General features: G+C 40.9%; 1 protein-coding gene across 1 annotated transcript in view; it reads right to left on the reverse strand.

Moving 5' to 3' along the window:
• The window catches only part of GUCY1A2 (guanylate cyclase 1 soluble subunit alpha 2), a 135,815-nt gene extending 108,558 nt beyond the window's left edge, over positions 1-27,257 (reverse strand). Inside the window, exons 1-3 of the mRNA XM_063394581.1 lie at positions 26,899-27,257; positions 12,666-12,727; positions 12,064-12,185 (exon numbers count right to left, since the gene is read on the reverse strand). Coding sequence (XP_063250651.1) covers positions 12,064-12,185; positions 12,666-12,727; positions 26,899-27,150 — 436 coding nt within the window. The 5' untranslated portion in view covers positions 27,151-27,257. The remainder of the gene's footprint in view (positions 1-12,063; positions 12,186-12,665; positions 12,728-26,898) is intronic.
• Between the last annotated feature and the right edge of the window lie 443 nt (positions 27,258-27,700).

Below are 27,700 nucleotides of genomic sequence, written 5' to 3' on the forward strand. Positions count from 1 at the left end.
ACCACTGGCCGCCAGTCTCCATTACAATTTCCCAGACCTTTGGATGTCACATCCAGGCCACTGTGTGAAGGCACCCAGGCACGGCTGCATCCTTTCCACTGCTGACCTGGCTACAAAGGAGGCTTCCACTCTTACAGCCCCTCTGTTCACTCCCTCTGTAAAGCACCCAGCTCTCCCCAGCTGCTTAAACAATAAGATACTGGGACTCAAAGTCAGTTGTTTGGTTTTTCATCCACAATGTAAAGCCCTGCAGTCAGATTATGCTTTTAAATAGCTGACAAAGGGGGATTGTAAGTTTTGCATGGTTTTTTTTAGCCAAATACTTTTTTCCTTATAGGCACTGGGCACTGCCACAAGATACAAAAAATAATTACTTCTTTTTTGTTGCCTGCAAAGGAGAGCAAAGCCTTTTCATCTTAAGCTTCTGCCTACACTCACCCACCTTTAGAAAAACCGTGCCTCTTCAGAGCAGTCTACACAGCTAGTAGATGGGACAGCTGTGTGACATCTCACAATGTCACTACAAGTTTCTATCACAAAAATTCAAAAGGCTTTGATTTACAGAGGTGATAAGGCTGGCATTGCTGAAGGGATCAAAAAATACCAGTAATGGAAAATTGTATCAAATCCTTTTCCAGTTTGTTATTTACAATTCTAAGGATAACCTATAAAATTTTTTTTGAGATGGTTACTAAGCATTTTCCTCTGTCTTACTGCAAGGAAGATACACTCTGTTGTTCCAACTCTACTGTGATATAATCCCCATATCATAGTAGAGCTATAAAACTAATCAGATGTTTGTATTGTTTTAAGACATAGCAGAATAAAAAGAAGTATTAATCAGCTCTATGTAAATTACAAATATCCAGAGTTTTCAAAATTAATATAGGATAACAACATAGTTTCTTCACTACATTGAAATCATACAGAATTACATGTCAGTCAACTAGTCAAACACCTTAACATTTATCTGGAATTTAAACAGAAATAAAGGTCAATTATTTCTTTCCTGAGGACACAACAGGCCCTTTATTTTAATGTGTATTCAGCATGCTTTATAACATTGGTAATATCCCAGCAGATCACTGAACTTCTCATTGTTTAAACTGCTTCTAGGCTTTTAATTTGGGAAAAACAGTGTGGTTAGTGACTTTTATACACCAGGCATAATGGGGACAGAAGTCGTGTTGTTTGCAGACAATAACCTTTAATAATCTCAAAGCATAATAATAATCTGAACTGCCTATGTTCACAGGCATAGTTAACACAATCAATATTCACAAGGGATTTCAGTGTTCCCTAGCTTTACAGTCTGCAATGACATATGATTAATAGCAAATTAAAATGCGTAAAATTACATATATAAATATGACAAAATAAGAACACGACAAAGCATATTTTATAAAAGAAGTAATAGCAATAATTTGGGAAAGTTCATCCAAATGCCATTACTCATAAAGAAATTTGGTCACTAAACTAGGTTATTACAAAAATATTCCCAGGATCTTTTATGACCACAGATGGTCAGCTCTGCAGCTAAGCCAAAAGAAAGTACCTCTGGTACACAATGCCCTCTGATATCCTGACTCAGAAGACTGTGTGCCAATTCCTGACTCATTACCATTACGTCTGCATAACATGGTATTATATCTCACAAAAAAATACTCACCATTATTGAAAAAGAATTACATTCTAACCCATACCAATAATGTCATAACTGGATATTAATAGCAAATAGCTAAGAAATTGTCATATTCATACGTATGTGAAACCAACAGATATTCACGCTTTTAAATCTCACTGTTTACAGTGAAGTGTGAGAAACTTTAGAAGTCTGTGTGTAAAAGTGAGCAGCCTAGCAGGGGCACCCAAGGCTGTAAGATTGCAGAGGAGAACAGGACAGCATCAGAAACCCCTAGGCTAGTCATACAAATGGCCAAATACCCCCCACAAAGCCACCCAAAAGACTGCACAGGTGAACTGCCTTTCAAGTGTATTACACAAATACAGTGAGGCAGCTGCCCTGGCGCCACTGACTGCAAATGAGATTTGCAGAACTGATCACTCCTGGACTTTGCTGCTACGTATGCGAGCCTTGCCCCACTACCATTACTGGGAACTCTGTCTCAGTATTTGGCCTGAGGTTTTGCTGGTTGTCATATAGTGGTCTTCTTGTCCACCCTGGAGAACTGGCCATTCAGTCTGGACAAAACATACTCATCCCAAACAACATGAATCATACCATGAAATTCAGGTGAATGACCTGCCTCAAGGATGTGCCACTCGTTTTAAAAACCTGAGCTTTGAATTGAGTTAGACACAGTGCCAGGAGAAAATCAGATCAGCTCTAGTAGAAAAATAGATATGACCAAACTCAACCAAACTGCTTGTCTGTGTTAGTCATGAAATTTTTCTTCAATAACAGACACTATGATATACTAAGAAAATTAATCCAAGTCAAGCAATCTTCAAAATCAAAAATCATTATGTCCCTATCAAGGAAGTTTCTTCCTTAGTCTTACCAAAAAGACATTAATTTTTTACATGAAGCATGATGTTTATCTTTGAATTGAAAATATTTATTTAATAAATTCCTATACACAAATGCACCCGGACTAAATTTTTCTGTATTTCTCTGCAAAGCTATTGGCTTCAGGGATGTCTTTGTGTGCAGCTGCACAAAATATTCAGTATGTATTTTTACTGAATTATTCCTGCCTCTCTTATTGAAACAAATGATGAACAGATGCTCACCTAGCACTAATTTTGTCTATATTTCAGTATAACCTTTTCACATAAATGATCCTAACCTTTTGCACCTCTTCTGTGGATTTTCTCCCTACCATATTTCTACACATAGCTGTTGTGGTTTAAGCCCAGCTGGCAAGTAAACACCAGACAGCCACTTGCTCAGCCCCCCATTCCAGTGGAAGAGGGAGGAGAATCAAAAGTAAAACTTGTAGGTTGAGATAGGAACAGTTTAATAACTGAAAGAAAAGGAAAATATAATAATACTACTAATAATAATAGTAAATAGTAATGATGATAAGAGACAAAAATAAAACCCACAGTAAGAGAAGTGATGCCCAATCAATTGCTCACCACCACTGCCAGTCCCTGTCCTTGTCCAGGTCACTCCCCTGGTTTATATACTGGGCGTGACATTCTAAGAGTGTGGAATGTCCCTTTGGCCAGTTTGGGTCTCAGCTGTGCTCCCTCCCCGCTTTCTTGTGCCCCTCCTCATTGGCAGAGCATGAGACACAAAAAAAGTCTTTGGCTTAGGATAAACACTACTTAGCAACAACCAAAACATCAGTATGTTATCAACAATATTCTCATACTGAATCCAAAACACTGCAATGTACCAGCTACTGAGGAGAAATTAACTATCCCAGATAAATCCAGGACAGTACCAGACTGGGAGATAGTTTTATTACCAGTAGAAAAACCTTCATGCTCAAAAAAAATCCCAGAACTCCTTGTCTCTATAGTAGATACTTTATCACATTTGGAGAATTCCACAGGCTAGTTGTTATCTTTAAATATTATATTTGGTAGGATTTTCAATTTCAACATATATGGTACTTCTTCGCTGTTTTTCTTTTATGTTGAGAAAAGACAAAATCAAAATAATCTTCTTATAACCTTCTGATTATACATCTACACCAAGAGTCCAACCTTTTTAAACTCATCTCACATTCAACTGCTGAACAATTATTCAATTTTTTTCTGTTTGATTTTACAATGGAATAATTCAAATTGAATATGGCATTGAAAATGTGAGTCAACTTCTGTTCATCAAAACTGACAATTTGCTATTCCATTCTGAAAAGCCAGCATTTCCATTCTTTCTTTTTTGCTGTGGACCTCTAAGGAAAAATTTTCATTCAGCTTCCCATAAAGAAAAAAGTATTTGATATTTGTATGAGGGCCTAGCCCTTCCAAATGCAGAGGCCACTGCACTCCCTTATCACCTCATGCATGACCCCAACACAGCTTCCTAATGGGCACTGGCTTGCAACTAATATGGAGGAAAAGGAAAAGGTCTTCCCTGGTTTCACCAACACACTCCACTAAATGGTAGTAATACCAAATAAACCAAAAACCATCTCAACACTCTCTGCTGCTCCCCAACTGAAGTAACTTGTTATTTTGAGCTTCTGTTTTTTACAAACCTTCTACTAATATAGTGAATGATGTTCTAAAAATTCACTAGTCTCAATTTGTTTTCCTCCTGGAGAGGGATCTACTGTGTTCCTACTACTTTATGTCAGGAGCACAAATCACATCTTAGCTTTAATGTTTTTTTCTTAATAGTTTCTTTTTGTTGCTTTTCCTTACAGTGTCACCTTTATTCTAGTCCATATTGGAGAGAAATTAAATATGCAGATTGGGAATTGAGGCAAAGCATCCACAGAATGAAAATATTGCTACAGACCTCCACTAAAAAGTACTTTTCGATCAGTGAAAAAATATTATTCTTTGAAAATGTGTCTCAAAGATATTAAGAGAAGGGATGCTATATTTGCTAGCCATATCCAAAACTAACAAAGCCTTTAAGCACAGGTTCAAAGTACAAATTAAGTATTTCACTGAACTGGAGCAGAAATAGATGACTTCATCCTGTAACAACATGGTAGCAAAAGGTCTTTGCTTTCTTTTCAGCAGTTAATGTAAACTGAAAACACACTACAAAATGTCAAGGAATTAATACAATATTTTTAAGTATTTTGTACATTACGAAGTGGAGAAATTAGGTAAGAATCCTTTCCCATAAAGAAAATCGCAAATCATGGGCTCTTGAAAAACAATCAGATTAAAAAATCTTAAGTGATAAAAAAATCAATGTAATTCACTCACTGGTACAGCATGCAGAAGCAGTTACAAGCCATCCAGTTTTTCGTAAAAGTAAATAATGAAGACAATGGCTGCAGAGCGGCCAGCATCTGACTCATTTGGCATTGAAAAATATCTTTTTTTTTTCTGAGATACCATTCAGAATCTGTAAATATCAAACCTTAAGGGGCTGGAACAATTAAATATGCAACTCCAGACCTCACACTGTGAACAGAAGCAGAATTTGCCACCTTCAGTTATAGCGAGTATCTCTTAAATGTTTTTGGATTATCAAATTTTTGGCATCAATAACATATTTTCCTTAAACAGACCTGTGGACAGAAAGACAGGTGGCAGTTCAGAATTCCAGAGAGTGATTTCAAATGGTAGGTAAGGCAACATTTAGTCTCTGAATAAAAAAGGTTTTCTTGTGTACAGACTAACGCTGAAGGTGCATTAGTTGAATCATTTGGTTTGCGAGTGAGCCTAGTACCAGTATCTAATTACTATATAAATGGCTTTGATTTTACTTCATTATGATTGTGAATTTATATCATTCTGGGAATCCAGATAGCAAGTTTTTTATTACCTTTTTGGTGGTTTTTATATAAATACAGGAACATCATTTTGTGCCTTTACGTACAGTTGTGACACAACTGAGAAATCTTTACAACACTTCTCTTACAGTGACATGCAGCCCCTGCATATCTTTCAAGATTTCACAGACTATAAATGAGAACTGCTGTTAAAAAAAATTCCTGACACTTGTTCACCTATAATATTTCTTTTATCCACTTTTAATGAGGAGGTTTCTTCCCTTGTCCTCTGACCAGTGATAGAAATATCATTGTAATTACTGCCTCTTGGTGGGGAGCTGATCACCAGTTCTCAACATAAATATAAAAGATTCTGCTCAAAACTGTTGACACAGGAAGCTCACTTGAGATACTTAGAACAGGCAGTGGAAGGAGTTTTGCCCCCATATAGTGCTCTCAGTAGCAGCCAGCTCTGCAAGCAAAGCCAAGCTACGTGAAGCAAGACTATCACGATTTTATGTCCCCCACCACAACCCAGGAAGCTCACTTCTTATATTTGCACAGGGCTTATTAAATGAAAACTGCAACCATTAGATTGGTAGTTCCTGTAAATTAGACAGACTAGGTTTGTGTCATGGTAACTCTAAAGATTAAACAGTAATAAGGATTTTTTTTTCATTAAAATAAATATATATGTCTTTGAAATAACATAGGGAGCAGAACTGCACTTCCTGGAATGAGTAAAATTGAAATGAAATCTAAAAACTCTTCCCTTGAAATGCAAAATTATCTCTCATAACTCCTCACATATGTAAAGGGCTCAATTCATCTGACTAAATATAGAAATGCAATGCTCCTTAAGTCTTCTAGAAGGCATCCAAGACATCTACAAAAGAACCAACAGATAGTTACTGTATCTGCCAAGACGAGGGGCCAGAGGGAGACCTACACATTTCTGAAGGTTTGACAGAGGCCACAGGATGCCTCACAGCACCTCAGATAATGACAAACACCTACATTTAGTCAATGAATCATGGCCAGAATATGTTCTTTATAAATAGACTTCTACAAGATGCTATTGTACATCATAATTTCAAACCACTCATTATCTGCCAGTAGTTCATCTGCTTTCTAACAATAAATAGCTCTGATTTGAGAAGAGTGGGATGTCTAAGGCCATCTGATATGAATGTTCATCCTTTTCTAATTGAGATGTACTCATCTCAGTTTTGAAATCACATGAATTACGTGCTTTTTGTTTAGATTACTTTTGTGTTGCCAGTGCACTGTAACATCTGCTAAATAGCAGGAGCCCTGTGTGTATAGCTTAGACCCTCCAGGATAAAGTATTATTAGAATCCATTAGTATTGCCAATCCTCTGGGCCGTGTAACATTTCCTTTTACGCCATTTGTAAACCAACAACTTTAATTATAAATCAGGCCGTGTATCCTAAATTAGTTGCATCCTAATGACTTATCTGCAGTTCTTAGTGCAAAGGGAAGTGATAGAAATTTATATACTTTCAATATCTAAGCATTTACAGTTCTCAGACAACTCCTAAGCAGTCAGTGTACCAAACTTTTGTTTACCTTTTCCAAACATTACACCTGGTCTAATCTCATGGTAAGCTAAGTTCTGTCCTGGCACCTCCTTTTCAATTATTTCCTGCCTCTTCAAATATAGTATTTCTCAGTAGTCATTCAGCAGTTATCAGAATTATCCAAAATTTATTCTCTTTAACAACAGTGTATCACAGAAGCATAGAATACTCTGACTTGGAAGGGATCCACGGATCCAACATCCAAACTCCTGGCCCTGCACAGGACACTTCCAAGAATCACACCATGTGCCTGAGAATACTGTCCAAGCACTTGAATTCTGTCAGGCTGGTGCTCAGCAGTGGAGCAATACAAACTGAACAGCCTTCACCTCAGTGAAGCTCTCAGCCACCCTCTGGGTGAAGAATCTTTTCCTAACATCCAGCCTAAACCTGCCCTGACACAGCTTCATGCCATTGCATCATGTAAGAGCTGAGATTTTCTTAGTTTCATAAAGGAAACACAGATCTTTAACTTCGACAAATGTATAGAGAACAAATGACTTTTACAGAATTATGCCCTTTGTACTAAATGAAGGATCAGCCCTGCAAGATATATTTAGGCATGAAGTGATTTGCCCTATATAGAGCAGCCTGCAGCACATGTTCTCTTTGGTAGTGACAAGCAAATGTCACCCAGAGCAAGAACTCTCTAAAACCTTACACTAACAATGGATTCCACCTCCTCCTCGGTGTCTTGGGGAGGCTGAATCCAGAAACCTGATTTATCTTCCTGACAAGACAGGGCTCTGGGCCAGGATTCCATACATCTTTATCACCAGGGTATTAGGGAATCCCTAGGGAATTGCAACTGCGCCGTATCATCCTCCAAACAGAAGATGCCCAGATAGACAGACAAGCAAACTCCTCACACCGCTCTCTGAAGCAAAATCAAAAGAAAGAGCATTGTTATTATTCCATAAGTTATAAGTGCCTAATAGGAAAAATTCTTGCAATACACTTGAGTCCACATGCAGAGCTGACTTAGCCATTGATACGTGCTGTGCATTTTTTAAGGAAAATGAGGTAATTGTAGGATGTAAAATTTTAGGAGCTGAAATTTTGTGAAATGAAAAATAATTATCTTGTATAAATTATTTGCTTGAACTAAAAAAAAAATGGAGGCATTTTTTTCTGTACCTCAAGCAATGGAAAGTCAGGTAGGTAAAATTACTTCTCCAGGCCTTTCTGCTGAAACAATGGTCTGGTACAAGTGCATTTGTAACTTCAGACTGTGTGACCAAGTGTTATTTATACAGTGTATCTAACCTTATCAAAGTGAGGACAGATTACAGAGCTCCTCAGCAAGATGCAAAGAGGCTCCAAAGGAAACACAGATGCCATTTAAAAGAAAGGAAACTGCCTGAGTGAATATTCCTTTCTTTTTCCTCCCTGTGAAGGACTGAAGAGTGAAAAATAGTTCATGTTCACAAAGGCTACATTAATTGTTTGCAATGTCTGAAAAGAGTAGTTGGAGGAGGTCAGGTGAAGGCTGTACAATTTTTATCTGACTCTTGCATTTGGAATGTGAGAAATATCATGTGATATATTGGAAGTACTGAGTGGGTTCCAAAAGGAAAATCGGGCATTTCTCCACTGCTTTGCAGAGCTCAGTAGAACAGACCCCCCTTTGAGTATCTGCCAAAAAAATAAACAGGAGATAGGTCATGAAGGCTTTATGTCCCAGAATAAATTCCTTACAATAGCAGTTACAAAACAACAACAAAAGTTTTCATCCGTAATTTCCTGTTGCCAGACTTTTAATTTGCAGCTACATGAAGATCTTCTACTTTATTCTGGCAGCATTCAAGTAAAAATGCACACTCTAATCTTACTTGAAATCAAATTATTTTAAATCATGAGGACAAAAGCAGTCCCAAAAGAGATTTTCTGTCATTGCTCAAAATGCTGAATGTACAAAGGGTATGAAAATGTCTTTACCTCAAGAAGGTTGATATCTGAATAGACCTGACATATGGTTTAAAAGATTAAAAAAATCCTTTTATCTCCATCATACAGATGGGAAATTGAGGCACAGAAAGAATAAAAACTTGCCCAAGGTCAAATAAGAAATCTCTTCAGTTACAAGTTTTCTCTCTAACGTATCTCAATATAAGTTTATAGTCACCTAAGAAAGAAATGTGGTAGTAATCCACATAACATACTTCATCATGGATACCTTTCTCTTATCATTATTTCTAAAATAAGTTCAAACCAACACTGTCAATCTCCTCTGAACACAGCTGAGTGGTGGATTTGGCAGTGCTGCATTAACAATTGGACTTGATGATCTTTAAGGTCTTTTTCAACCTAAAGGATTCTCTTTCTATATGCTTATGAAGGACAGTGTAAAAGTATGCATGAACCAATTAATGAAAGCAGAGTCCATCAGGAAGCTGTCTGGACTATTTCTGAAAGGATTGAGAGTTAAATTAAATACTCTAGCCTCAGAAGCTGTCATTGCAAAGGAAAACGGTGTGATTGGTCTGGTACCATATACAGTTTACAGCATGTGAACATGATGGACATGGGTTGCTTTAATTACAGTGGTTTAAAACAGGGAGACTTCTTTTGATGTCTAGACTTGTAGCAGAGCAACTCAGCAAGGAGACAAGGAGAATCAGGTCCTAGCACTGCAGGAAGATGGTGACACACTTTAGTGCTGACTTGACAAGAGGAAAATTGCAGTATTCATACATGATAAATCACATGCATCGAGCTGAGTGAACAGCTTGTAGTCAGCACTTCCCTGTGAGCACTGTAAGCACCAGGACCACAGTGTGAAGCATCTGCTCAGAGTCTTCCAAGCTTACCAATGATCTCAGCATTTGCACTGTTCTGATGAATAAGGAATGCCAAATGACTATTTTAGAGGTGGTTAGAAGATTGGAAGAGGTGAATCATGTTGGCAGTATCTAAGGTCAGAGAGCAGGAAGATGCTCCCAAGCATCTTTACGGAAATATTTTCTTCCAGCCCTAGACAGCAAGTGCCTCTTACTGCTCATATAAATAAACTGAGAGCCAGATTTGGTTCAGCAGTTTCTCTAGCCTTCAACACAGTCAGATTCATGCCTGCCTCCTGCCTCAGCAATGCCAGGTGCTCTAGGTACACACCTCAGTGGTTACATCTCTCTTTCACAGAGGCAGCTCTTACCAGTCCTTACTCAACACGAAAAGTAACTGTGTATGTGAGAATTAATTATTCAGCCTCCATTAATTATTTACCTGTTGTGATAGGTGCTACAATTAAAATAAAGAAGCTGGGTTTACTGCTCATTGCCATATGTTCTTATCCCAGATAGGGAGAAGGACTGCTTTTAAATTTTCTCCGTGTTTTGCTCATACTGAAGGGGGTTTTATTGCTAAGAACTCATTCTTTAAGAGGCGACCTTGTCCAAGAAAAAGTCTCTGCAACCTTATTTTCAACAAAGCCCACTTTAACAGTTTCCCAAGATAATAATGCTTAGATATTATCCCTATACTTTGGTCCCAAAAGTCCAACCTGACCCTAATAAACATCCATTGTGAGGATACCACTGGAGAAACAGGTTGCGCATTACTCAGCCATGCTGAGGTACCAGGACTAACATATTTCTTTAAAAGCACTATGAAGGTGAAAAATTATTCATAACTGTTTCTTAGAACACATTTTGTGTCACGGTGAAACAAGTACTGAATGTCTAGTCTGGCTTTTTATAATATTAATATGCACCTGATAACATGAGAAGTCTCTGCTTTGCATGAGTCCTCCCTTATCAGTCATAGCATTTGTTCTAGAGAGCTAGCATGCAAATATTCTAAAATTAAAAAAAAAGGTAACTAACCCTGGACATATTTAGAATTTAATTTGTTCTGAATTCTCTCCATGACCACACATGTAAAATACAAAATGCCATCTCTTTCTAGCAGCAGTTAAAGGCATACAGAACACTTCTGACAGCACCTAGCATTTTACAGCATAAGGCATAAAAAAAAAAAAAAAAAAAAAAAAAAAAAAAAAAAAAAAAAAGGCATTTTAAACATCAGTGTGTTGCCCGGAACGCAATAATCAACCACACAGAGGCAGAGTTCTTCAGTGAAAGCTGCACCCCACCGAGAAAAAGAGGCCCAGCCTGTTTATTTCTTTCCTTTTATAATTTTGTGGGTCTGAAAGCACATTGGCTCTTGGGGTTACTACTCCTTCACCCCACTGGCTATGCCAGCTGTCAACCAACATTGTTTTCAGGCTGGAAATATGTAAGCAAAGGACAGTGAACAAAAACAAGAAAGGTTGTTTATGTTCCAAAGTGTGAGAAAGTGAAAGACTGAACCTTAATATCGCAACAGTAGCTACAGAACTGACTCCATCTTACAAGTAAGTAGAAGGCTTTAAAAAATCTCAGAAAAACCAGGGCAACATCAGTGAAACACAGTCATCTCTAAACTGGATCCTGTTTGCTGTTTCACAGAGCACACCAAGTCTGTTTAACAGTTTGCAGTAGGAAAGACAGATACACAATGCATATCCTCCAAAACTATTTTAAGTCAGCAGGATACAACAGGAAAGACCAGAACATGAGCAAAGTATCACCTCACCATATTCCCCTGACATGGAAAGTTAAAACTCAACTTCAATTATCGTACACAGTCAGATTTCAGTGTTGTGCTTCTTGCCGAAAAAAATCTCAGCTTCCAGAATGTTTCATGTCTCAGGTACACCCTGCTGTTCTTTCTCAGGCCCTCTACCACTAGGCCCACAGATGACAAAAGTGTCTGTTGTTCTGCAGAACCCCTATAAAAACACTAGAGATAATTCCAAGGCCTTCACAGAAGCAAGTCCACTTGCCAAAAGCCTTTGAAAATTCTCAAATCACTGGGTATTGCACAATACACAGTCACTGCCTTCACTGAAAATCAAGTCTGGATTGTCCTAAAACTCAAAATGTTTGTAGAAAAGGAGAGAAAAGTAGTAACAGTGCACTGGTATGTTGCTGCCTATAACCTAAATTTCTGTGTTTGGAGCAAAAATTTCTGGTTTCATTGTTGGCATTAGGATGGTCAGTAAACTTTCCTTCCAACTAAAGGAAACAAATTCCCTTGAAAAAACACATACCGAGTACATTAGCTGTACACTGGAGAATTCCTGAGACATCTTCAGTTTCTTCATTGCCAGAGCAGTCTGTATAGGAGCATCTGTTTGATATATTGTGAAAATTCTTCTCTGCATCTCTGTAACTACAGGAAAAAAAAGTTATAACAACTCCTTATACAAATGCAAAGTCAACAAATGTCTTTCAGAAGTGGTGGCAAAGGATTATGACCTCCCAACGATGGGCAATTTCAAGATTCAGCTGGACAGAGTGCTGAGCCATCTTGTCTGGACCATGCTTCTGTCAACAAAGGCTGGACTAGATGAGCTTTGAGGTCCCTTCCAAGTGGATATTCTATGACTGAAAAGGATTTGCTATTCTCTTTTTGTAAGAAACATTAGAGTTCATTAAGCAGTCCTCGTCTGATGGGATTGCACAGAAGCAGGACTGAACAGCAGTTTGCCATTTACATCCAGATTATGTACTGCTATTCCAAAGTGCCTCTAAGAATTTGAGGGGAAAAATTAAAAGTTAAATTTAAAAGCTTATCATGTAAGGCTGTGAATTGGAAAGCACAGAGCAAAACATTACCATGCACCTCTCGCTACTTCACATTAACACTTACCCAATAACTTGATGCTCAAAATACTGCAGTGTCTTTTGAAGAGTCTGCCGAATGGTCTGAGGCTAAGGAAGAATAATTTAAAAAATTGTGAGATTAGGGAATTGTAGCACAGTTCAATTAACAGATCTTTTAACACACTATTTTCCTCCAGTTTTACTTCTCTTTATCTTCTACCAGCCATATGCCCAACGCAACAACAGATATGAAATATTATTATTCATTCCTTGTATCTTGCTTTACCATTTAAATAGGAAGAATTTTACAGTGTGTCATAATTAATACTGCTCATAAGTCTAGTTGCACATAACAAAGGAGCCACTTCACTGACAAAAACAGCTCTCAAAAACTATCACCCACCAACTATCTCACTAATTAAAAATAATTAATTTGAAATAGTCTGCAAGAAAATGCCATTATTTTGTGATGAAAGTATCATGAGGAAAAGGTATTGAGTTTTTAAACTCTATATGCTCCCTAGAGCATTTTCTAATAAAGAATATTATGAAGATGCAATTAATTTTGGCTTATTTTCCTGGCAAACTATAACTCTTTAGCCATCTTTCAGATTACTAGGAAAATCAAGTTCATCAAAAGAAAATCATGACATGCTTCAAGCATTTCTATGCTATTTCACTTCAATAGGTGTTCACCAAACTACATACGTGCATAATTGTCTTTATTTGCATTATTACCACTCGTACAGTGTTCACAAAAACACTTATGTCAATAAATGTTTATTTTCTGACTATTACTGCTGCTGAGGCTATTATTATTTTGAATGAATTCAAGAGAGATCTTTGGGCAAATAAAGGACATGTGATATCCATGTAATTTTCTCTTTTGAATTTTCCAAGTCACTGATGGCAAAATGTTATTCCTCCAAAATTACTGGTTTGTATCAAATCTGAGGTTCTTCACCTGCCTATTTTGACCTGGTGCCAGTAGTCAGACAGAGATACACAAATGAGATTTATAAGCTTTTCTTTTATATCAAAAGCACACAAGAAAATTTTGATCACACTCACAACGTACACTGAAAGTTTAGAGATGTTTGGTCTTTTCCTGCCTTTTGGAATAGACATCTAATTGTTTTAGAAAGTAATAGTCAAAATGTCCCTTAGAGAAATTTTATTCTAAAACCACAATCACCTTTGAAAGTCTCCAATTTTACTTGCTGACCAACAGATTCGGCAGTTCAAGAGCTGAGCTTTCTAGCTTGCTCAAACTCTTGCTCATGAGTTTGCAGGAGTGATCTGTCCTGATGAGAGCAGGAAGAAAAAGATGTATACCAGGCTACACTGGGTTGTACAACTGCAAAAAATCTATTTTCTAATACAAAACTATAAGAAATTTAAAAATTAAATTAATTAAATTGTAAAAAATTAAAATTGAAATGCATGGACTCAACAAGAGCATAAGGGGCCTTAGAGGAAAGATGGGGAAAAACTTTTTAGCAGGGCCTGTTGCAGTAGGACAAGGGCAATGGTTTAAAACTGAAAGAGGATAGAATTAGACTAGATATAAGAAAGATTTTTACAGTAAGGGTGGCGAAACACTGTAACAGGTTGTCCAGAGAAGTGTTAGGTGACCCATTCCTGGAAACATTCAATGTCAAGTTGGATGGAGGTCTGGGCAACTTGATTTAGCTGAAGATGCCCCTTCTTATGGCAGGGAGGGTGGACTAGAGGACCTTTAAAGGTTCCCTCCAACCCAAACTATTCCATGATCCTATGAACAAAAAATAAGCTCAGCACAGACGCAAATCTTGAAAGAGATTTTTCTTGTTAACTCTATATCGGATAATCACTTTACTTCTCTGCGGGAGCTAAGTTACCTGTGCCACAAGGCTTTAAAAGTTGCATGTTCTCTTGTAAAACACAATGGAAGCACCGTATCAGCGAAACCATCACATATCAAAAAAAAAAAAATCCCCTTCTCTAGTGGTACAGCAGGTGTTGAAGTCCCTGGGCTTAATAGGGAACAAATATATTTAATGGCATATTCTTACAGGGACTCAGAAGATTTCCTGTGCTCAGCAGGCAGAAAAAAACACTCTTTACATATAGAAGAGAGTATTTTCTCACACTAGCAACAAAGGAAAGCAGCCTAGCTTTAAGCAAAGAAGTGAGTGCTGCCGCTTCCCATCTCCATACAGCATTTCCCTCAGCCCCACTCCCTACACACAGAACATCAGTACTCCACCAGCAACTCCTCTGACATGAAATACAGAATAATAGAAATGTTTGATTGCTAAATTAAATCTCCATTCTGGTTGTCACAAAGTGTTTTACAGCAAGCATGTGGAATGCAGCAATGTTTGGTATCACAGCAGAGAGGATGAAAAACAGCTTTTAGTCTTCTCAAGAAGTTTTGCAGCTTAGACCACCTGAGCAATTGTCCACAGATTGTCTTTGTCCTTCTCCTGCCTGGCACACATACTGCACTCCTTAACCAGGAAAAAATCATTTTGACTACCTCAAGATTTGACAATACAAGCAATCTCCTAGCCCTGAACTTATTTCATTGGTAAACGTCCCTTCTGCAGTGCTGAATGGAAAAAAAAAAATCCCGTGTTAACTTTCGCTTCTGAAAAAGCTAAATCAGTCACCTAGATGTTGTCAGACAATTCTAAACAACCCCATGAACTCACATGCCTTTTCATTGGCAACTCCATCAAATCTTAGAAATTAAGTACAGGCGAAAATAGGATTTACTATTAAAACAGGGGTCATAAACAGAGCTCGATATAATGTGCTCAGAGACAGAATGAAAACTGATCCAAGGAGTCACAAAGTCTTTCTTCATTTCTGACAAGAATTATTATGGCATGTTGCTGTGCATTGTTAAAAAGCCGCTATGCTCACCTTCTCAGTTTGCAGTATTCCATCACTGGTAAATGTCATTTTGCTACAGATGTAATTCTGTAACCAGGGCCATGTCTAAACAAAACAGTGAGAAGAGATATGACTCCTGTTTACAGCTGCCTACAAGGGCAGTTTGGTGCACTGCTTCTTCCACTACTGATAATGCATTGCCCACGAGACAGAGAACGAGCAGGAAAACATTTCCACCTCTTTTCTGTATCCAGCAACAAGACTGGATGGAGGCAAAATAGCTAAACCTTCTCCTAGCAGCATGGTACACATGACCTCTCCAAGAAGCAGAGTTTACCACTCAAGGAGGTAAAAGACAGCCTTTAACCACACACCTCCTCCACTGTAATGCCATTTAGGTGCTCAGTGCCACTTATTTACTGAGGAGATTGTAAAGCTTCATGGCTACTTAAAATTAAAGGATTTAATGTAAATGTAAGCCAGTGGCTATTATCTAAACAATTCAATGTCAACAATTCCTTTTGATTATGATGTTTGACTAACATTTGCATGCATCGCAATAGGAATAGTCACATCAGTTCATGTGCCTAAGGACAAATCAAAGTAAAACAAATTATTATTATTCCTAACTGTAATTTAATCCAAGGATTGCCATACCAGATCACATCCAAGCTCCATGTGGAATGAAGATCTATAATGTATAAGGGAACACTGGAGATACTTAGATTGATCCCTCATCTTCTCTGATAACAGAGAACAGAGGACTTCCCTAAAATAACTGAATTCAGACATCAGGCCATGGCTAACCCTAATGTGTCAGAATAATTTGTAAAAAAATGACCGATCAATGAGTCATATAGGTTTGAAAGAATCTCTAGAGGTCTTGTAGACCAACATCCTACTCAAAGTAATTTGAGTTAAACCTGGTTGCTCAGGTCATTCTTCAGAAAAGTTTTGAGTGTCTCCAAGGATAAGAGTCCCACAACCTCTCTGGAAAACCTGTGCCAGCATCTGAACACCCTCATGACATCTCATTTCTTTCCATAATCCTGATTTTAAACTCCCATCTTTCAGCTTTTTAGCCTCTCATCCTTCTTCCACTCTGCACCCCCATGGAAAGCCTGGCTCCATCTTCCCTACACACTCTGCTCGGTTAAGCTGTAGACTGCATCTTTCTGCTCACCCTTTTCTTCAGAGAATGTACCCCGTTCCCCAGTAAGCATCATTTAAAACCCCCTTCACAAGGTTGCACAGCAAATCAGAGATGACCTCAGCTCACTTTGTCAGGTTCTTGCTCAGCAGTCCTTGCTCCTCAGAGCATACCCCACGTCCACGAAGATCACAGCCCTGCCAGCAACACCACACCAACACAGCTACAGACTGCCTGCTAGCTGTGCCTGCACCAACCAGAGCCTTCCCCCTCCAGCAGCAGGGCTGAGGAGAGCCCAGCTGGGCACCCACACCCTTCTCCCTTGCACTCGAAGCCGTGTGGTCACTGCTGACATGCTCAGGGTCTCCCCTGGCTGCACCACTGGGGCCCACATGGATGAGTGGTCATACTCCAGGAGACAAACAAGCTTTGGCAGCCTCTTTGCTGATGTGCGAGCTCTTGGCAAGCAGCAAACCTTCTGTGCCAGCACGGCAGGCTGGCACATGAGGGCTTCTGTCTTCTCAGGAGAGAGCTTCTGATACCTATCACCCTCCTCTTCTGGACGTTTCTAAGGGTTGAGGCTCTGCTGGATCTGCTGCTGCCCCATCTGAAGGGAGGGACGTCATCTCTCCCACCTCTTCACAGGGCATTTGACCTTTCCTGTACCTGATGAATCAGGTGGAACAAGGGCCTTAGTTATGCTGTCAGCAGTAACCAACCTCCAGCCTCCTCCCTCTTGAAAGTTTCCACCTTTGACTCTCAAAGCTTATCTCTATTTTTCTCTCCTTCCTTTTGACATGGAGCTCAGGTTCTTGGCTTTGCAGGGCCGCTGGAAAGATCTGTCCATCCTCCCTAATGTGTACAGCCTGCTCACTATCTATGACAGCTCTTTCCCCTGACACCTCACTGCTGACCAGAGCACCCAGCTTTTGGCACCACCAGGCAGCAATCCCGGTGGTGGCAGCCCTGCCAGACAGACAGCCACTGTCACTCCCCCAGCCCCCATTTACAAGATGCACTCCTAGAGAAATGTGTCCCCCCTGCTAGATCTCTGCATCTGCTATGCATCTGCGCAGGATGTAGATGTAGTAGTAGTGCAAAACTGGTTCAACTCAAGAAGACAGAGGAGTAATTGTTCCTCAAAACTCCTTTTATGACTAACTGGAGAAAAATTTTATGGAGGTATTTGTCTAAATGAACTTGAAATATTCCTGGTTTTTAAACTCATACAACTTATTTTGAAAAAGGATTCTAGTTTAAACTATGGTTTTTTTTTCTTTTGCTGAGTTTAGTTTTCTCTTCTTGCAGCTTCACTGCCTCTGTTTTCAAGGCAAAGGGGAAAGAACTTCCACTTGAACTGCATCCTTTCTTACAAATGTCTTTCCTAAGGCAATCAAACATAAACTTTCCAATCTTCTCAGAGGACAGAGATTTTAGCCTACTCTCTAGCCATTTTCTGTTGCCTCTGAAATGTCTTTCATTTGCAATCATTTGATTGCAACACCTTTGGAAATAAATGGTAGAGCTCATCTGCCCAACTGCAGGCACCCACAGGGATTCATTTCATCCTCTGGCTGGCATCTAATATGTGCTTGAGGACTCAGTCTTTATAAATACCCATTTCATTCTTTTGTCTAGAAGAGACATTGAGTGATTGCTATAGACCTCGACGTCTTGAAATGTTTAAGTAAGGACAGACAAACACCACACTGAGGTGACAGAACTGCACACAGTATCCCAGATGACTCAGTCTAAATTTACATAAATGCAGTTTTAAATTCTCCATGCCATTCCTTTTGCATCCTAAGATACCTAAACGGAATCAGGGAAGAAAGGGGCTGTATAGAATGCTGCCAAGACAGCAGCCAGGTACACAGACAGTTCCTCCTTAATCCTAATAAAGTTTCAAAGATTTTTCCTTGGAAAAGCCAAGTGGCTCCTAGCTGAGCTTCAGAAGGGTTTCAGCAGTCATGCTGTTAAAAACTTGAGTGCTTAAAATTTTAAACAGAGAAGTGGAAGCACTGAAGAGCCTAACAGGCTCTGCTAGACACCACTTTTGCTTCTATCAGAATTTCTTCAAGTATGTCCATCAGGTCAGGGGGCTCCCCCACACTGTTGTGCCCTGGGGAGCTGCAAAGTCCTTCCCAGAGGAATCCACATGCCTGCAGGTAGGAGAGTCTCAGCCAAATCAGCACTGTGACACTGGAAGTTTGAAACGCTTCAAATTTCAAGTGTTCAATCACAAACTCAGCAGATGTGTATGATTTTAATTACCAGATTCACTGCTGGTGATCATCCATTAATGAAAAACATTTCTTTTTTCATATTTCAAAACCAATTTTAGTCAAGCCTTTGTGCTTAGGTGATTGCAGATCTCTAAGCACCCATGAGCAGGTGTGCATCTGGGCCCATCTGAAAGAAGATAAATGTCAAAATAGGCATTTTCAGTCTGGGTATTTTTAATATTTACCCCATGATCATTTAAGCAGTGAAAAACTGTTCCCTCCCTGTCCTTCTGGTCAGCAAAATATTGAATTAAAGAGGTTGTAAACAAAGAATCAAGGCTCCAGCTGACGACAAACATTTATCAACACTCCCAAGTGCCAGGAGTGGAGAGATAAGCATTGAAATTGCTGCAGCTAGGGAAAAGCAGAACTGAAAAGAAAAGGAAGGCTCCTTTGGCATCCAGCAATGTTCTGATGAAAGGAGCAAGACTCCCTAGCAGGTCCTGCACAGGCAGCATCCCTCCCTGTCTCATTCCCAACAGACAAAGAATGGAATGAAAGGGAACAGACAGAAATCAGAAATGGAGAAACAGAGTCACAACACAAGCAATCATCTGAAATTTTTAAAGTAAATAATCTTTTGATAATATAATCAGGAAAAAATATAGATTTGCTCTCTAGAATCTGAATGCTGTAAGGTGCACTCATTTTTTAACTTCTTCTATTTCAGCTAAAAATATATTTTTTTCATGAAGACCAGCTTCCCAGTTGCAGATGTTTGTACTTTAGATAAAAGCAGACCCTGCTTGCAGACCTCCATGACTAGCAGCAGATTTGGTATCAAGAGAGGAAGATGCATAATCCCCAGGAGTGGACTGTCTGGGGATCCAGGGCAGGGTGACTGACAGCTGGAGGCAAAACAAGCTGCCTGCAGCAGCTCACGATGATCCAGACGGGACCGTGCGAGGGTGCAGCGCCCGAGCTCAGCGTGACTGCGGGATAAACCCGAGACCATTCTGCTCCTCAGTTCAGACAGACTGGGGTCCTCTTCACAAAGGAACACTTGTGCACATCAGAGAATTGCTTTAATTTAATAAATAACATTAAGAATTTTACCCAGTACGATTTCATGGCAACAATGCAAACACTGTGAAGAAATAAAGGAGAGCTAAATAATTATTAGAAATTATAAGTTCTGCCTCCCCAGCTGCCTTTCAGCTAGAAGAATCACAGACATTATGGATGGAAATTGCCTATTAGATCATCTAGCCTAACTCCTTGACAGTGAAGGATAAATATCTCAGGGTGCTATCCTTTATATCACCAGCTGTGATCACTCTGTTAATCTCTGGATTTCAGCCTGGTCTAGAACAGACAGAAGAACTATTCTCTGCTGCAGAGAGAACGTGTTCAGTAGGTAAGAATATAATAGATGATCTATTTCTAATGCTACCTGCTCATCTTTTAATGCAACTGATATCTACTACATAAAATCATCTGTGCTACTCCAGCAGACTGATAGGAAATGAAAAGCTTTATATGTCGGTCCTTTTCAAGGATGTTTTTCTGCTGAGATAGAAGAAGAACCGATTTCCCTGGTGTAACGGGACCTAATTTCATATGCAGCTCTGCATAGGTATTTATCTCTTTGAAACCTATGGACAAACCACAGATGTTTTTCATCTTCATTCTGAAACTTAGTTTGAGTTGGCAAACAGACACATGTAGAAAAAATCTGGATACAAGACGGAATAATTTCTTTTACTCAAAGCACTTCATAGCAGCCTTTAGCATTAGCACAAGAGGTAGAAGGCAAGAGAAGGCTTTCCTCTGTATTAACATTTCGCATTTGATCAGAGTACAGCCAACTGCTGTGAGGTGGTAACAGGCTCTGCTCAAATGTTTTCCAATGAAGGACATTCATGCTTGTTTGATGCAGCCACGAGGGCTCACTGCTTTCGTAGGGGCATATATTAATGATCACGACATTCTCGTCTCCTTTCCGTCCTTCTCTATTTGCACCTGCACACCCCGGCCCAGGGGAGAGGCAGAGAAGTGCAAAGCAATTTAGATCAATTTTGTGGGATTACCAGTAGGGCTGCCACACTCTGCTCTGTCAGCCAGGGGGTCAGATGTGCCCGTGGGCAAGCATTTTCCCCAGCAGGGATATGCTCACTGCTTCCAGGCAGCAAACATGTCTGCAACATACGAATGTCTCCGAGACACGTTTTCTCAAGCAAGTTAAGACTCAGCCTGGAACCACACAAACATTAAGAAAGCCAGTATTGCTGTGACTGGTCTAAGCATTAGATGTCAAATGCTTAAACTCACACTCAATAAAATTTCATCAAGGTCAATACAATGCGGCAAGCCCTTGGGTGCAGATAATTATTTTAGTATTTTATTTGATGAAGTTGAATTTCCTTTGCATCAGATGTTAAACTATTGAACATGACAAACAACTAAAACCCACTGTGATGCTCATATTGATGACATTTTCCTGAATGTTCCTGTTTAAGACATCACAGCTCTATTTCAGGCTATGAAACAACAGATTGATTGACTACAGACTGCTTGTGTGGCCTTCTGTATAACTGACTTTTGTCTGTGTTAAGTTGAAAGATACTCAGCAAAAGTCTGGTTTTATTATACTTTCCAAACAAAAAATCATTCTGTTTGCCTGTGGAAATCAGAAACTAGAAGTTTCTCATAGAATGTGCCTCTCTTCACCATTTTCATGCTTCACACCCACATTCTTGAGAAGGATGTTACTCACATAAAGCTCATCCAGCCTGGCCTACTAAGTGAATAAGCTCATCACAGCACTGATCCTGATATCAGGGTATCATTTGGCATTACCTTATTTCATTCAGAAAGACAGGCAGAAGTCATTTCTACAACATCAGGGCTTAGCTATACACAGGGCGTTAATGTAAGTCATTAGGACCTCGGAATACATGTACAAATTTTTCCCAAAATCTTATGCAAAAATCAATTTGCTACCTCTCCTGCTAGTGGCAGCAACTTATTAAGGGAGTAGAAGTAAAAAGCTAGTAAAATGAGTAGTATTCATGGATAGTGAGTGGTAGAGGTTTATGATGGAGCCACGTTTGATATAAGCTGCTACACTGCGACTTCTCTGCCAAAACCCCACCTCCGCTCACTGTAGGATTCACTTGAAATTAAGCAATTTGAAGTTACAGTAGTTCTGTGACATAAGTCATAGCCTACACACTAACATAAATGACTGCCTTTACATTCACTTTTCTTCCACTGGCAGGAAAGGGCTGCATTCAAAAGGACAGTTCTTAAATTCAAACTATTTGGCGGCAGCCAGTAGCAGCTTCCTAAATAACACAGGAAAAAAGTGTTCTTACTTTAATACTGGGCCTTTAAAGAATAGCAGAAATAATTCTAAATAAAGAGAAAAGTATAACAGAAGTGATTTTCACTTAACAGTTTTATAAAGAATGCGTTACATTGACCTTTCAGAAAAAAAAATCAAATGGAAGTGTCAGTTTAATGCTGTCTTATGCTGTCATTTGTGTTTCAGAAAGATCAGTGCAGTGCTCAGGGGTACAGAGACTCCTCTGAATGCATGCCCAGGAACTCTCAGCTCCTTTAGGGATAGCCTATGCCTCTTAGATGGGAGCAGAGTATTTGACTTCTCAAATCAGTGACAAATTATGTTTTTCTGATTTTGATTCTATTTTCAGCCTGGTATTGGATACAAGTCAAGATAGAACTGGAGCAAATGTGAAAATTGCTGCAAGGAACGAGAATTCAGTAACATACTAAACTGCACTTTTAAAGAATCAAGCTACATCAACTGATGCCAGGATACCATTCCCCTATAGCAGAGCTCTTAAGGGCATGAAATATTATTTTGATAATGAATAGCATATAGTATCATGTTCTCTACTTATAATTAATCAAAATGTATGTCTTTGTGGGTGTAAAATTCATCCTTTAAAATGAAACACAATAAAAAAAATGGAATCAAAACCAGAATGTATCCTTAAATTTGCTTAGGATGTGCATATAATTACCAAGTTATTTCTTAAAAACAAGGTCATAAATCAATGTCCCTATTAAGTTCCCAACATTTTGTTATTTATCTCCAATAAACTGAACCCAGCCTGGTGACAAGGGCAACTGTTAGTTTTGAGAGCAGCTGGATCTGGCTCCAGATTACTCTGATCAGAGTGCATAACCAAAGACCATTCAACAGCGGTTCAGATGAAGGAGGACAGAGGGACATCTGTGTTTCGTCAGGAACATGATTTAGGAACATGTTAGAATGGATAGGAGTTGCCTTCACAATTACTCAGCCTTGTGGGAACAGCACAGGGATCAAAGAGGGCAGAGACAGTCACGGGGCAATATGCAGGGAGCGCTCTTGCCAGGGTCTCGTGAGCCGATGGAGCCACAAGAGCTGCGTGCAAAGCCTGGGGTTCACTGCCCTGGGCAGCTACGTGTGGTCCCACCAGCCATCATCCTCACACTCAGGAGTTGGGCACAGCTCCCCGACCCCACGGCTGCGGCGCCGGGCTGTGCCTGCACTCTTCTGATACCAGGGCACTTGGCTATGCAGCAAACTGGTGCTGGGGCAGGCAGCAGGGCAGCAACCTGATGAGATCTCAGTACATGCACGGTCAGTTTGCTGAGCGCAGCTGTGACAGAAGAGCTGCCTCTCCTTGCATTGTTGCTGCTCTGCCTCCCTGCCCGGTGCACCCTGCTTCCCCAGCACAGCCTGCTCACAAATGCCAGTGCTGGGATGTGGATGGAGGTCGCATCATCACACACTTTTCCCCAAAATACACAGCTGTTCTGGAGCCCTACCATCCTTCTAGTTTTGGCGCTCAAAAAAGAGAGGGTTTGCAGTGAGCACATTCCAGACAAACAGTAGCAATCCTTCACCCATCTAGGCGTGTAGGGAAACATTTATGAAGCCACAGGAACGTAAAATGAATCTGACTGAAGATCAGGTACCTACATCCTCTAGTATAACTGCTGCAGCAAAAAAATCTCCAACAATCAATATAAGCGAAAAGGTGGAATATCATGCCTGCTGGAAAGTGCTAGAAGTTGTTGTCCGGGAGCAAGGAGAATGGGGTGAATTCAATGCTGCAACACAGCAAGGTTCACTTTTTGATATTTTCCCACAGTTCTACAAAAACAAATGTTTGTGCAAAGTCACATGCAGCTAAAACCAAGACCAAGATTACAAATGATAAAAAATGCAGTAACTTATTTTTGCTATATTTTAGTGTAATACATCTTGAATCTTCATTACTGCATTTTATTCCACAGAATCTTGTACAATTGACAGTACAGCTGTACTAACTCATGAATGAATTGCACAGGAGATATACATTTCATATATATTTTTGGACTACCACTCCTCGGACATAGCCTGTTTGCACAGCCTTCTTGCTGTTCTGCCCTATGGACACCCCTCTTGGGTACCCAATGCTCTTTTGCCCCTTGGATGCTCCTTCCTGCTCTGTTCAAGGCTCTCCACATGCCCAGAGCAGCTCTCAGGAGCTCCTGCTACCACTGAGAACTCTCTGCATGGTACAATAGTATTAAATACACACGCAGAATTTTTCTTCAGTGAAAACACAGAAGAGTATTTTATTGAGCAATTCAATTCTAGTCATTGCTGAGGGAAAGCACAAAAAACTATGGCTACGTATAAACATTAGGAACCTGTAGCATCCTCCGGCTTTGAAAGTTGGGATGAGGACAAATAACTGCTGCATGCATGTTTGAAGAGACAACATCAAACCTTGCAGGCTAGATGTATAGTATGTGCATCTGTATGTACATAAATATGTTTATATACTTAACAGAGACCCCTATCTACAGCATTAAGGAATGAAGAGCTTTCTACATCTACATTAGAGCTTTTTGTTTAGAAAGAACATCTGTCAGTGCTCTCTTCAGTCTTGCCTTCTAATTTAACCAACAACATAAATGAATCCTATTAAATCAATTTTATAGGCAAAGTGGGGTTTTTTTTACTTCTAATTAAAGTTATTCCTGATTTATATCAGTAGATGGGAAAAAATAATCAGATCCAAAATGTTAGACATATGACGACTTGTTGCATGAAGGCGTATATTCAGTACCACAGAACTCAGTAACACAGCACCAAAATAACAAAGCATCTCAACAGTGGTTCCTCTGAGTGAAAAATGAAAAGGCAGGGGACCTAGTTCTTTTCTTAAACCACGACTAGGACAACAAGTCTTCGATTTAATGACATTAATTTATGCCAAAATGTGTAAGATGGGAATGAAGCTGTAGTTGCTAAGATAAAAAGGGAAATTTTAAGTAATGTGTATCACATTAAAATTTAAAATAACTTATATTTTTGGCAACAAGGGTTGCTATAATTACCTCCCAGGGAAACCATGAAAGCTGTTGTTTGGGACATCAAAACCAAGTTAGACAAAATTTTTGCATTCTTTAACAAAATTTCTCTGAGAGCACAGAAGGAAGAGGGCTTGGATCTATCAGCTTGATTCATGTCTTATTATCAAGGAATGTGCTTATTTTGAAAACAAATTCAACAGCTTATCTGTAAAACTGTAATTGTCTCTTACAGCAACATAATACAGGAGGCAACGGCCAAAGCTTAGAAAACACAAATACTAAGGTCATCTCAAAATCCTGCACTGAACTACTTCTGTATACTTCAAATATTTGGGGTAACATATGCTCTAATTATACCATTGCATTACTATCAAATTAAATAGCTTCTCTTTTTCATTTAATATTCTAAAGACAGGTCACCTGAAATATCATCTATTAATATCCGCATTACAAGACCAGATTCCCAGTGGAGAGGGAAAAAATCAATGGGAAAGAAAAGTCTTAACTGCAACTGGATGACTATTAGCTATTAAATTCACTAAAACTTCTCCCATTAAACATCTTGTCTACTCCTGCCCAGCACTTAAACTCCAAACAGAAAAGAGTACATTAAAACCCATGCAAACTGAGAGCTGATGGTGATGAAACTCATCAGGAATTTCCAGAGCTGCCTAATAATATGAAAAAAGATGATCTGATGCCACAATAGCAGATACAGCTGTCCTGCAGATTAAGACTACTTGTTGCCACTAATGTTTTACGCTTTAATACATTAAACTGTCTCAGAGACCAAACAAACATTCAGTTGCAGCTGAAACTTTAGGAGGAAATTTTAGCAAGGATCACAGATGTATGCACAGGAGCATAGCACAATCATAACAAAAAGGCTGGAGAAAACCCTTTTTTTTTACACTAACCTACGAGAACTCCTGAGACACTGATTTCAGTCTTCCAAAATTATACCAGCATATGTGACGGGCTCTGTCTGAATTCACTCCTGATGTTAACAGCATACAGACAATGTGTCCCTGACTCTCAGCTATAGGTGCAGCGATCCAGACCATCATTAAGTCGTGGATTTCAAAGTCTACTTGAAAGAAACTGATCTGTCAGGAATGTCTGCGCATGCAGAAGGCACAGGGAAATCTGTTGCTGAAATATTTCCGAAGGCATAGCCGGAACTTTGGTTTCCCCTATTCAGTACAGAGAAGCCCTACAAATGTAAGAAGTTGACATCCCCTCATTTTTCATGAGCAATGTGCACGCCATGCATCACACAGATGTAACTTTTTACATATTAAAAAAAAAAACCACAAACAAACAAAAAACCCCACCAAGTCGCTAGTGCCAGTGATAAGCACACTTTATGACTTTGTTTTCATTCAGAGAGAGACTAGGCAGAAATGATAAACCCAGCCAAAGCGGCAGATGCGCCTAAGCGTGACTCCCGACCCGATTTCCAGCACCGGGCTGCCGGGAGCTGTACTCCCGCAGGTTTGCCGGGCTGGCAGCCGGCAGCCGGGGCGGGCACGGAGAGGCAGCGAGCTCCAGCGACCCCGCGGAACCAGCCGGGAGGGGGGCGCGGGCACGGCCGCCTCTTTCCCGACAGGGACCCGACGCGGGCCGGGGGCCGGGGCACTCACCGCGGGGGCCGTCAGGCGGCGGATGCTCTCGCCCAGCGAGTCCAGGTTGACCCGCCGGCGGCGCGGAGCGCGGCGCGCCCCGGCGCTGGCCGCGGCGGCGGCGAAGGGGGTGTCGGCGGGGCCGGGAGGGCTGCGGCTGCCGTTCCAGCAGAGGCGGGACAGGGGACACTCGCCCTCCTCCTCGGGGCTCGTCTCCGGGCAGTCCGAGCCCAGCGAGCTGAAGGACTCTGACGAGATCTTGCGGCGGGACATGGTGCCCGGGCCGGGCGCGGGGCGGCGGCGGGCTCAGCGCGGGGCGGCGGGCAGCCGCGGCGGGCAGCGCCGAGCTGGGCGGGCGCGGGGGCGGCCGCCTCGCATGGCCGCGGGTGCCCCTGGGCGGGCGGGAGGCAGCGGCGGAGCCGCCGCGCCGGGGCCGGCGCAGAGGGCGGCGCTGCCCCGCTCCGCGGCTCTCCGCGCCGGGCCGGGAGCGCGGGTGCCGCGCCGCGCAGCGCCGGGAGCCTTTAAAGCGGCGGCGGCGGCAACCGCGGTGGCTGCTGCCCTCCTCTGCCTCGGCCGCCCGCCCCGCTCTCCCCTCCCCCGGCTCCCTCGCTGCTCCGCGGGGATCACGTGTTGTTTGGAGCCCTTTCCCCCTCCTCCTCCTCCTCCCGCCTCCCCCGCCCCGCTCGCCGCCTGTCGCGCCCGGCCCCGCTGGCCGCGGCCCCGCTGCCCCGCGCCGGGGAGGTCCCTGCGGGGCGGGCCCAGGACAGGGCCGGCGCTGCCCCCGCGCCCGCCGCTGCCGCTGCGGGGAGCGCGGCAAGGGCGC

This window comes from Prinia subflava, chromosome 3 (genome assembly GCF_021018805.1).
Source record: "Prinia subflava isolate CZ2003 ecotype Zambia chromosome 3, Cam_Psub_1.2, whole genome shotgun sequence".
Classification (NCBI taxonomy): Eukaryota; Metazoa; Chordata; class Aves; order Passeriformes; family Cisticolidae; genus Prinia; species Prinia subflava.